This window comes from Dendrobates tinctorius, unplaced genomic scaffold, assembly GCF_039654945.1.
Source record: "Dendrobates tinctorius isolate UK_male_01 unplaced genomic scaffold, ASM3965494v1 ptg000097l, whole genome shotgun sequence".
Lineage (NCBI taxonomy): Eukaryota > Metazoa > Chordata > Amphibia > Anura > Dendrobatidae > Dendrobates > Dendrobates tinctorius.
This window is the reverse complement of record NW_027361765.1, coordinates 27,537,852-27,550,788: the sequence shown is the minus strand read 5'-3', so window position 1 is coordinate 27,550,788 and position 12,937 is coordinate 27,537,852. Positions and strand designations below refer to the sequence as shown.

At 39.5% G+C, this 12,937-nt stretch overlaps 1 protein-coding gene across 10 annotated transcripts in view; it reads left to right on the top strand.

Annotated features, from left to right (window-relative positions):
- TCF12 (transcription factor 12) overlaps window positions 1-12,937 on the top strand; it is a 308,625-nt gene that overhangs the window by 276,953 nt on the left and 18,735 nt on the right. For 7 of the 10 annotated variants that reach the window (XM_073586987.1, XM_073586986.1, XM_073586988.1 and 4 more), the window contains 5 exons: window positions 112-256; window positions 376-446; window positions 3,148-3,226; window positions 8,604-8,677; window positions 10,942-11,013. In XM_073586987.1, the coding sequence (XP_073443088.1) occupies window positions 112-256; window positions 376-446; window positions 3,148-3,226; window positions 8,604-8,677; window positions 10,942-11,013 (441 nt within the window). The remainder of the gene's footprint in view (window positions 1-111; window positions 257-375; window positions 447-3,147; window positions 3,227-8,603; window positions 8,678-10,941; window positions 11,014-12,937) is intronic. The other 3 variants (XM_073586990.1, XM_073586989.1, XM_073586995.1) reach the window with 1 other exon arrangement.

Genomic DNA, 12,937 nt, shown 5'->3' with positions numbered 1-12,937 from the left:
AAAAATTGGGATTTTCTTTTGTTCGTTAATAGTGAGTTTTTATAATTATTTTGCCACTAAAAACTTGTTAATGATTAAAAGAAAATTTAATCTGTTGTGTCCTCCATTCAGAACTATCCACCACATCCAGTTTCACCAACAGACCTAAATGCCAGTCTTCCACCAATGTCCAGCTTCCATCGAGGTGGTACCACTAGTTCCTCCTATGTTGCTTCTTCCCACACCCCACCCATAAATGGATCAGACAATCTCTTGGGTAAGTTTTCATTTATAACCTTCCTTCTCTGCAGAATTTATGTCTGGAAAATATCCTATTAGTAAAATATATTATTTACTGTACGCTAGTATTATATCGACTTTATCTTATTGTTGTAGGCACAGGAAGCAGAGGTAATGCAGCCGGAAACTCACAGACTGGAGATGCACTGGGAAAAGCTCTGGCTTCTGTGAGTATTTGTGTATATGGAGGGTGGTATAAATGCAGATAAAATCACGGCAATTCTGACATTTTCATTATTGGCCCTAATAGTTTTCGGGGTGGTTTGTGTACACTATTTGAGCATGCCGTTTTTGCCATATCATACGGGCTTCTAGAAGTATCTGTGCAATGCAGTGTTTTCTCCATTTATTCAATGATGCATGACCTTCTGAAGGAAACAGCTGTCTGTCCTAAGAGTATCACTTTTCATATGGAATGCAGCCTGGGAGTTATTAAATGAAAGCTCCGCTCATACGCTGTCTTGCCCATTAATGCTGGATGCATTCATAATCCAAGTGTATGCTGTAAACTTTGTAAGACCCCTTCCCAGACTGCTTAGACGCACATACTTTTTCAGTGTTGTAGGTATAAACAAAAAATGATTTACATCCGTTTTCTGGCATATTTACAAATCCTTTTTAGCAATTATATATAGAGATTACACATATGTTATGCTATGTTTTATTTCAGTGTAGTTGCTACAGTTTGGGTTAAACCTACATTTTGGTAAAAGAAAAATGATAATGCTGTTGAGTTTATTAATATTGTCCAGACCATGAAGCATCCTTTACGTGCTCTTGTGTCTCTCCCCTTCCGTTTTTGGAATTTTCTAAACAATCCCAAATTCATTCTAATAAAGAGACAGAAATCCTTATTCTATGTGCTGGGTGGGCTCTGGTTGTCATGGTGACTTGATTTTTGTCATCCGGTTTTGTAGCAGGGTGGGTAGCAGTCAGGTTGTTCCATAAATCACCGCTGTCATTTCCAATGGAGATGCATTCCATCTGCTCTATGAATGCAAGCCATAGTCGGTCACATCCATTTTTGTTTTCCGGCGTCTGTTTTTTATTACCATTAACTGCATAATATTTTAGGACCTTGACAGTACAGATTAAGAATGACTGAGGAAACCTGAAGATGAGGTCGCCCTTATAAGTTGACAATATGAATGAGAGCAAAGTCCTAAAAATTAATTTCATTGATCCAAAACACACAACACTGCTTGTGTTGCTGTTAAACACACATTTTCTGCGGGCCTTTCATGTGTAAAAGATCAGAAGATGAAGCATTTGTTCTTCAGTTTAGGTATTAAAGAGCATACCGAATACGATGTGATTAAACATGTAAGGCCAGATAATACATTTGCAAAGGTTCTTTTATTTTAGGTTTAAGCCTGGATAATTGTGGTCTTAATCTCAGGGTAGCCAAGAAAGAGAATTGTACATGAAAGTATTTACACAAAGTTCCCAAAGCCCTGTGGATTATGCATTAGTTTGGATAATGAACTAGTGTAGATAGAAAGGAAAGAAAATCTGGGTATTTGTGCCATTTCTAATGTGTTTCCCTGAACGGTTGCCAAATAATAACCCTTTAAGATTGTGCCCGTGGAGGGTTATATGAAGGGAAGGAACATCTGGTTTATTTCATTGCCTAATGCCAAATCAAAACATTTAGGCTTTAATTTTGAGAAGATCAAACGGGAGCCTTGTTTAACATAGTCGATTATATCGGACGTCTTTGCGATACCTTATGTTTCGAGCATGTTCTAACGTATTCTGCTGTCGAAGTAATTAAGTGGCCAGTGGTTTTGAGCACAAAGAAAATTGGATTTCGGGGAAGTGAACTTTAAAATGCAATCCATGAATTAAGTTTCTTTGTAGCTTGGAGACTCTATGAAATTACCATAACAAAGGGCAACTGAAATGTACACCCCAGTGTTTAAAAAATTGGACTAACAGCTCATGGTTTGGCTCTGTGGGCTTTCCTTTGTGTGGCTATTGTCTCTGTCCTCTTTCATTAGGCTTGGGCATATTGGCACCCCACTGATCGGAATGGACCATGACTGATGGGAGGACGGCTCTTGTTTGTTGCTAGAAAATAAGTAATGTTGCCATTTAGATTTAGCAGAAGGTATAAGGATTGTTCATATTGGTCATTTAAAGCTGCACATGGCATGGACTGAATGCAGAATGAGACATCTACATTTTTGGTAATATTAAAAGACTTTGGGGCAATTAGAGGCCTTTAACAGACATGGCATATCTTGTGTAAGGGTTTTCTCCTTCATATTAGGAATTGTAAACATTAGTATTTCTGTATCTGCGCTGGTTTTTGTAATAAAGCTTCAAAGACATGCCATCACTCAGATATGACTTTCTCTGTACATGACTTGTTACTCATGACATGACAGGAGGCGAAATTGGTGTGGCGCTTTTTTATTTTTTTGTCCTGTGTGCACATACTGTATTCACTCCACAGAACAAATCCTTACACGAATCAATGAATCTACACTGATATAATTTCTCTGTGTTTTGTTATTTGTTTTTTCTTTTCCCCTACTTGTGAAAATTGGGAAAGGAGGCATCTCTTTTATTTTATGTCGACAGTCTTGATCATGACCTAAGTTGTCTTTTGAAGAGTTTCTGGACCCTTGCCAGAGGCTTCCATAGTGAAAGGCAGCAGTGTTGTTGTGCATTTCAGGTTTAGGAAACTTGTCAGTGCTTTTATCTGCAGTGAGATTAATAAAGTTATAGTGTTTGCCTCGCGTACAGTACAGGACCAATATTATTATTGTGTGAAGGTACATGACAACAATTGTACACCGCTTCGTTTTCAACTCATGCAAATCTTATTTTATAACAAGAAACCTGCCTTCTGATTTCTCCTAGATTTATTCTCCTGACCACACCAGCAGCAGCTTTCCATCAAATCCTTCAACCCCTGTTGGGTCTCCATCTCCTCTTCCAGGTAATTTTTTTGTTACCAAATTATAATTTCCCATCTATTTTTTTTTTTTTTTCATAGTGTTATAAGAAATGTGAAAATTGTTGTGGATTCTTGTACTGACAATTATTGGTGTATGTTCCATTGTAGCTTTATTGGTGTGTTACGTTTTTATAATGAAATTTGCAGACCATGGACCGAATACCACAGTGGAAAGTCTTTGTTTTTTGTGTTTTCTTATTTATTTATACATTTGTTTCTGCTATTAAAAATTTGCAGGACCCTCGTCCAGCAGCTGTGGAGTATTTCATGGCCGCTGGCCAAGAACCCTGCGAACCAACTCCTTCCTTTTGTAATCTCCGTTGCCTCTTCTGATTTGTCAACCTGGTGCGATGTTGTTGTGGCATGTCGCTGCTGTTATAGGTGATGCGTAGGCTGGCAGATAGAACGTGGTTCACAGGGCTCCTCTCCGGCAACCACCGAACACTGATATAGCAGTTCGACCAGGGTCCTGCAAACTGATTTGCTCATCTCTACTCTTTAACCCATTTTGATCTTAACTGGGAAGAACTGCAGTAAAAACGCTTAGACGAATTTCACATTAGCGTTTTGTAGCGCTGCGCTTCATGCGCAATAGAAACGCATGCAAAAAACGCATCATGCATTATGCATGCGTTTGCATTTTTTCGGCGCAAGCTTTTTAACCAGTTTCAAGCCATGTTAACTCTTAAAACGCATGCGTTTTGTAACACAGGCGTGCACATGTCCATGCGCACGCCTGCGTTCCCATAGACTGTAATGCGTTATTTTGTCGCATTCCGTGCGCATGCGGTTTTTTACGCCGTTGGACGGACCCAAAAATGCAACAGGTTGCGTCTGGCGCGCCTAGGCGCACACCTTAAAAAACGCATGCGCACGAAAATGCGTGCAAGAGCTAGACCATGCGCACGCCATGTTAAACATAGGTGCGCATGAACGCACACGGTGCGCTGCGCAAAAAAAGCTAATGTGAAACCAGCCTTCGATAATAGACATGCTGCACATTTAAAGAAAAGAGTAAACAAATTGAAGGAAACAAATGGACCATAATATTTTAGAACTGTCGCTTTGCTGTGATTGTATATTGTTACTTTAAGAAGCCTACCTGCTTATTTGAATGATTATGATAATTTCCATGTACATAAGGGTACATCTACATTGGACTGATATGTTGCAACTTTTCCACAGTGGATTTACACCTGGAAAATCAGCCATGTAATACAGTACCAGAATTTCAATAAATCCACTAAGGTATTTGAAATTCGCAAGATGTCAGTTTATGCTTTGTGTTTTTACTGAGGATTTCACCCAGTGATCCTGTAATTATTGCTTTGGGTGAAATCCATGGCAAATCTGGCATTTCTCCAATAAAATCGGTAGCTTTCTTTTTGCTGTTGCAAAAAGCCTGGAAGAGGTCAGTCGTCCGGACGTAGCCTAGAAGTTGTTGTCCCAAAACCTTTGTATTTGGGGTAGATTGCTTTGATGATGTTTGTCTTTAGTTGGCCCACTGCAGCTTATGGAAGAATGGATACGTTTCTGAATAAATTTCAGTGTGAGAAACTTGTTATGAAGCAGGTTAGGCAATATAGTGCAGTACAAACTCTCATGGCTCCTCAAGCTACATTTGTGGAAGCACCCAGTGCTAACCAAGTTAAACAAAAAGAGCTGATGATTTTCTTTACATTTTTCTGCTCGCAGCGGCTGTGATAGCTACAATCCTAGTATGCAACAATCACAGAGGGGAGCACACTATGGGGAATGTCAGTGTTTTATGTGAAGTAGTCACACTGTAGACATACATACAGTCCCACATGATGGTAATACTGTATGCGCTTCGAGTGTGTGTGTGTATATGTGCATGTATATATATATAATTTTTTTTATTTTTTATTTTGTTTGTATCACGCGTAATGCGCACTTGCTCATTTCTTTGATTCTTAAACCATTGCCCTTCCTGGAAGGTACGCAGTTAATAGCATGTATTCTTCATTATTTATAACTTGGGAAGCTGTCCTGAATGGATGCGAGTATGATAGTTATCTGATGTATGAATAATGAACTGCGGGTGACTGGCTGCTCCCGCGCTCCCACTTCAGCTGTCTAGTAAAATGTGAACAGCTGTTCTACTAGACAGGCCACAGAAAGCCCCATTGACATTTTTTTCCATTGTATAAGGAAACAGCCATCATTAACTTCAGGGTGATGTAACATGACTCCTTCCTAATGCATAAATAGCATTACTTGCATTCAAATGTGAAGATTTGCGTTATAATCAAATTATCGTAAGCAAATAGTTGTAATTAAGTTAAGAGCATCATCCCATGTCTCATGTGGAAGCCCTGTCAGCTTAGGTTCAGATGTTCTGATCCTGTGATCCTGAAATTCTTACTTTGGGTAATTTTGTAGACGTTAGGCTAGCAACATCTTAAAATTCAGCCTGTCTCATGGTTGGGTCCCAGCTGAATAGCTCCGTGATTATTTGACTTTTTATAATAAATTATCACAGATCCTGCTCCCCCTAATGATTTGGTGGTACTAGATTTACCGTAATTCATCATCAGTCATAAATAACTGTGATGCTATTAGTAAGTGGACTTCATAAATGTTTTTAGATTTATTACTATTCCTCACAATGCCTTTAGATGGCCAAATGTAACCCATAAAGGGTAGACCAAGTCTTACCATCACTTGGGCATTACGCTCCAGTATTATCTCCTAAATCGTACCTTGTGGATGATAGTTTTGTCTCTTTAAATGATAATTTAGACAGTAGATCTCTGCATTTCAACACATTAATTTTAACTATTTTTGTTGTTGCGATTTCACCAGTAGAGTAGTATGAATGATTGTTTCTTTTCCCGACATCGCAATAAATATTCTTCAGTATGAGGCTGGGGCTACACAGCGACATGTATCCTATGCCCGCAAATCTCCGACAAGTCATGTGACCCAAAACATTTCTGCAACTAGTATCTGGGACTTGCTGTCACACGATTATTTTAGAGCTACATTGTTGCTATTAAAAAAAACAAAACTGCCAAATGGTTGATAAGTCACAACCAACTCGCATGGCAAGTGACAGAAGATTCAACACATCTGGAAACATTTGGGACTCTGTCATGGTAGGTTGCATTATATGAAATCATGATGGAAGACGCTGCAATTTGCTACCGCGATCACCCTGTCTCGTGACACATGTTGCCTTGTAGCCCTGGCCTTATTGTTTAGATAAAGTAATATCCAGCCTGCAATCCCAATTGACCAGGCCAGAAGGACTCTCAGCTGTCCTAATTTATATGAGTAGTTTGGACCAACATTACAGGAACACCTTGTTGGTGACTAAAGACCCCGTCACACATAGCGATCTCGCTAGCGAGATCGCTGCTGAGTCACAAGTTTTGTGATGCAACAGCGATCTCACCAGCGAGATCGCTGTGTGTGACAGCGATCAGCGACCGGCCCCCCTGCCGGGGATCGCTGTTGAAAGGTCTGGACATTTTTGGGGTCGCTGGTCTCCCGCTGGTCAGCATGCATCGCTGCGTGTGACAGGCGGGAGACCAGCGAGCAGGAGATGGTAACCAAGGTACACATCGGGTTACTAAGGGGCGCGCAGCACCTATAAACCCAATGTGTACCTTAGTTACCAGCGCGCTGATGCAGGGAGCTGATAACCAAGGTACACATCGGGTTTCAAGTGACGCACGCCCCCTAGAAACCCGATGTGTACCTTGGTTACCAGCTCCCTGCATCAGCGCGCTGGTAACTAAGATACACTGCGGGTAACTAAGCGGCATGCGTCGCTTGTTACCCGCATGTCGCTGGTCCTGATCGCTGGTGAAGCTGCCTGTTTGGCAGCTCACCAGCGATAACATAGTGACTCACCAGCGATCCTGACAAGGTGATATCATTGTCGGGATCGCTGGTTAGTCGCTATGTGTGACGGGGCCCTTATTGCCTGACTTCTAAATTATGTAATGAGAGTAGATTCTCCCACAGGTGATAACACTACTTATCAGAAGATCTTGCATCCCTGCTCTAAGCAGATCCTGCAATGAATATACAAAATCTAGATCTAGAATGGATCTGTGTCCTTACTGTTATGTTTATAAAAAAGATGAAACAGTAGGTTAAATATGATCAAAAGTCTTTACAGGTGAAAGTGGAGTAGCTGCCCCTTCCTTACTGACCAGACCCCTTTTCTTTCTTCAGTGGTAATTTGTAAAAGAAAAGCAGCAGTTTAGTTATTTGCTACAAGCGACGGTGCCACTTTTAAACATGGGCTAAAGGGAAAGAAGTTGTGCGTCGGTTGATTCCAAGTGATGGATTGATGGGTTTAGAAGATTCACCTGATGTGATGATTTAGAACTTGCACAACATAGAGAATGGTTGAATGATGAGCGGCAGCAGCTGCTGAAACAAGCCGTGCCAAACTGAGCTTCTGAATCAACACATCCATGTAATGAGGAACACAAAGGCATGTCTTCAGAAGCAAGTGCTCTTTACATTGCTGCCTTTTCTCACTATCTGTATTGGGGGGGGGGGTGGAGGACACAGAATTTATGTGTAGAAATATGCAAAATGTGTGTGCAAATTTCCTTGCTGAACAACCTGCAGTGAGACTTTTAGCTATCAAGGGTTTGTAAAATTTGTTCTGGTGTTTTCTCTCAATTGTGTCATTCCAGATGTCTTGTCTTTATGCGGTGCGTTTCTTTCAAATAATATTAATTTGTGGAAAGCCCAAAAAGAAATTTGTAATAAACATATTCCCCCTTTCCCAGGCACAGTTGTGATTGAAGAAACGTACCCATAGGCCTTTACTTTGATGTGCTTTTCTGATTTTCAGTGGTATATCCATAATTTATTAATGTTGTTGCTGCATTATTCATCTGGTGAGGTTATGCGGAAAGTGAATTCTGAGCACATAAATCATTTATGTTGTCTTCTTTGCTGGTAGGAGATGGTGCTTATTCGGAAAGCTTCAATGGCCTATTCACAAGCATATTGTCTTTAATACTTCCCAAGTGTTTTACAGACGAGTGGTATCAAAATTACATATGTTCATACAAGTCACAGAAATAAAATGTGTGTGTATATATACAAAATAAGTGTTCATGTAATATTGCATCTTGGAGTATGGTTCTGCTGATACTCCATTTACTACTTTTTTTTTTGTATGACCTATCATGTTTTTATTTTTATTATTTTTTTTCACAAGTTCACATATTAAAAGTGACATTTTTAACTTTTTTCCTTTTTAATATAATGTTTTGAATGACGTTTTTAACTACATAAATCTTTTGCTAGTAAGTGATTAGTGTTCTTTTTTTTTTTTCAATCTCTAATACCAATGTTGTTTCTTCAGGTGCCAACCAGTGGTCTAGACAAGGAGGGCAAGCACCTTCTTCTCCCAGCTATGAAAATTCGCTTCACTCCCTGGTAAGGGAAATGGTGTTGTTATCATACACTAACTGTGCTTTTCAAGCCCTTAAATTTTTCATAGCTGTCCATTCAGGGAAGAAACCAACCATATGATGTTACAGATAAATTCTTAGCAAGCAAATGGCCTGGTTTGGGTGAACAATATAAAACCTATAGGGTGTGTCTGTCACCATCTGTTCCTGGTCGTCAAATCCTCCATTTGAGAGACAGCTGCTGCTAAATTACTGTTATGGGAGGCCAGTATCCTTCCATAAACCCACTGCTAATTTGCCGCGAGCGGGCTGGTTTGTGATCGAGCATGAGTTAATAGAATTGAAGGTGATTTGCTACAGTTTAATGGTAGAGAATCTGACCTGTGAACCACTGCCAACCTACTATCGCTATGTGAGCAGAATGCACCATTTTGCTAACAAACTTTTCTTTTCACAAATGCTTGTTACATATTCTTTATCATTAATCTAGGTGGCCCAATGAATGTAAGCACATTTATTGAAGAGACACCTTTATTGTCTCCAGAAAACTTGGCCGCTTTATTTCAGTAGTAAATGGAGCTGAGCTGCAGTACCACACTTAATCCATGCTCAGGGGTGGCACTATTTCTGAATGAAAGCAGCCATGTTTTTCTAATCCTGTTCAACCTCTTTTAATGGTATCTGTCATCAGATTCATGCTGCCCGAACTACTGGCATCAACAATCAGACATTGGCTTATGTATTCCACCCAGGTATGTTTTAGTCATGGTTTGAGATGCTGCCTGGGAAATATATGTCTTCTCACGAGGACCACATCGGACTAGTCCGATTTCTTCCTATAGTCGCCAGTTGACTGTTTTCTCTCAAACGCCGCAGCATTTTAAAGTAAAACATATAAACATACTAGGCTGAAATTATGCAGGTAGTGTCTGATCATGCCGCTTGTGGTTGGGGCTGCATGAATCTAACTGGTTTACTTTAAGTATTGAACATTCAAGCAAACTGTTCTAGGTCAGCGTAGGGTTATTGAACAAAATACACACTAACTGCCAAAGGCAAATGGAGATCCTTATTAAGGACCTTTAAAGTAAAGTTTAACTTTTATTTGTAAATAATGAAGGGACGTGTGTGTGTTTCCCTTCATTGGTTACAAATAAAAGTTACGTTTTACTTTGGGTTCCTTAATAGGGATCTCCATTTTCCTTTTGCATTTAGTGTTTTTTTTTTTTTTTACTTTATTGCACAGTAAACATACTTTGGGGCAGATTTGTAGTTATATTCTGTTCATACCTTGATTGAAAAAAACATGGTGTTCTTTATGAGCGCAATGTTTATGTAGCACTTTTTCCAGCATATACAATTCGGAAAATTACGCTGTGCATTCATCAACATTCTTCACCGGTTTTCTAATTCACTCTGATCTGGCATTGAACCACATGCACAGTGAGGCAGTATTAATTTCAATTCTTTTTAAGGGAATTTGTCAATTTAAACCTCTTAGACGCCTTAACCTATTTTATGTGCATGTAGCCCGGAGAAAATTTAACTCGCTGTGCTACCTTTATATTTTTATTGCGTTGGCTAAATCTTGATAAATTCCCATTTTATTGCATATGCAAATGAGTTAAGTACATTTGGCATGAGAATGCACTTACCGAAACTCTGCCTCTTCAGTCATTAATATATTGGTGTCTCCCTCTATCAGTTGATCGCCAGACAAAAAGTTGCGCACCTGTTCAAATGAGTGGTCTTTTGGCTTTTACACCTATGTCCTCAGAAAAGCAAGTTACTGCACAAAAGCAAAAAGACTCCTGATCTGCACGGGTGCGCGATTTCCGCTAGCGATCAAGAGAAAGAAGAGCTAATATTGTTAACTGAGGAGACAGACTTTCGATAAGCCCATTCTCCCACCCACTGCGCATATAAATGGTTTAGTGGGGGGGTCAACCTTGCTTCCAAATTCACTTTAAATTGCCATTATATACATTAATTTAGGCATTTCATACAACAGATCATACTTTTCTGAGTAATCAGTTGTCAATATTTCCCCTACTTGGTTTGAGATGCTTGGCAGAGTATTAGGTCTTAGTCTTTACCATTTATTTTGAATGTATTTTTACACCCCATGAAGATTTTTCCATCTGTAGATTTTTTTTGCCTTTCTCTACAGACTTCTGCAATAACTTGACTAACATTTCAAGCAGATTAGCACTTCACTTATTTCCTCCTTTGCCCTTTAATTTATCATAACTTTTGCTCTGCTTCTTGTTCTGTCTTGACTTTTGCCAGAAAAATCGCGTTGAACAGCAACTCCACGAGCATTTGCAAGATGCTATGTCATTCTTAAAGGATGTCTGTGAGGTAGTAGTATTTCTCTTCAGCCGGTGCCTTTTCTTTGTGACAGTGTATTCCTTTCACAGTTTACTTTTCCCATGCTTTGCATGTTATAGATAATTTTTTTTTTTTTTTACGACTAAACACCCTATTTTGCAATCATTTTGTGTAGCATTTTAGTAATTGCATGCATATCTATGTGTACCTAGGGGTATGTTGTATAGGCAAGAGTTGTATAGCCAAAGAAAAGATGACATTGCAACATGTTTGCATTTTGTTGCAGATCACAGAGCACAATCTTTCATGGTCACTGATGGGAATAAAATACTTCATTAAAGTGAAAAATGGTCTACAAAGCTTCAGTAAACACTAATGATCTATCTGTTGCAGGTCTACAATATATATTTAATCGATGACCTAAACAGTTGACCATTGTGGCCAGTGGTCATAGAAAAATACATAGACATTCCATTGATGGCTAATTACATCCGCTCCATGCTGGCTGGAAACTCACATTGAGGTTTTTTTTCCCTAGCTAAAGTCCATCCAGCAGGATGGAGGAACATTAAGTCCTTGCTTTATATTTTCTGTTCTTTCTGGAATCACTTTGGCTCAAAAAACCTGCCGTATGGTGATCCGAAGGGCTTATATTGTAGCAAGAAGTTAGACGCCAAATAAAACAATCAAAACGTATATGCAGTGATGCTAATAAGCCATATGTATGCTCTACCTAATATCGGCCTTACGCAATGATTAGGCTTTAGTGGCTCGCCTTATACCAGACCCAGTAGATGGGGGGCAGACACCTGCAGGACATCGCTGATATTGCAAGTGGTAATGTAGCATGTACCCTACTTCTGAAGATCTAACTGAAACCCTTTTATTGTGCTTTATGGCAATATTGACCTAGACTAAAGCCAGGAATATTACCTGGGGTCCCATCTGAAAGCTTTAAAGTTCCATTCATGTTAGATCATTAAAAATACTCAGGATTGAGAGTCCTCAGTAGTTGATACCTTTTAATGGCTAACTGAAAAGATGGTGACACATTGCAAGCTTTCGAGACTACACATGTCTCTTCATCAGGCTAGACTAATACAAAATCTGAAGTCACATATTTATGCACAATACAGCCTAGAAAAAATGCAATAGATAAGACAAGTGACGTGAAGCAGAACTATCAATATGGGAGAGGGAGAAACATAAATATAAACATTGGACCAATTCATAGATAAGGAGTCCGGATGTTTTATGGTCCTATGATTGGGGTCTAGTTCTGTGTTGTGATGCCCCCACAAGGTTTTAAAAGGAAATTCCTTAATTGATGTAAAAAGACATAAATCCATGCGACACATTCATTCCAGCACTGAGAGTGTCAAAGTTCGTCATAAATTTGTACTCCCAAACTCGTCTCTCTCTCTGAGAAATGAAGTTACCTTTCAATACCAGTAATTTCATATCCACGTTGCTGTGATCAGGGATACAGAAATGTTTTGCCACAGGTAGATCCATTCTTTTTTCTCTTATTGTGTGACGATGAGCATTCATCCTTGTTCTAAGCTTTTGTCCTGTCTCCCCCACATACAGACCCCCAGTTGGACATGTAGTACAAATAATTAAGTACACCACATTAGATGTGATGCAGCTGAAAGTACCTGGGATCTTGTAGTCCTGATGTGAGTTGGGGATCTTTATCTTGTCCGTGGTCATTATAAATGGACAGGTTTTACATTTTTTCTGGTTGCAAGGAAAGGTTCCTGCAGCTGTTGGAGAGGACAGGGAGCTTCTGACAATGAAGCTTCTTAAATTTGGGGGCTGCCTAAAACACAGCATTGGGGGGTCTGGAAAAATGGATTTTAATCGGGCATCTTTTTGTAGTAAAGGTTGTAATTTCCGTGCAGCTCCCCTTAGCACCTCCAAATTTGGGTTGTAGGTGACTGCTAGAGGCACT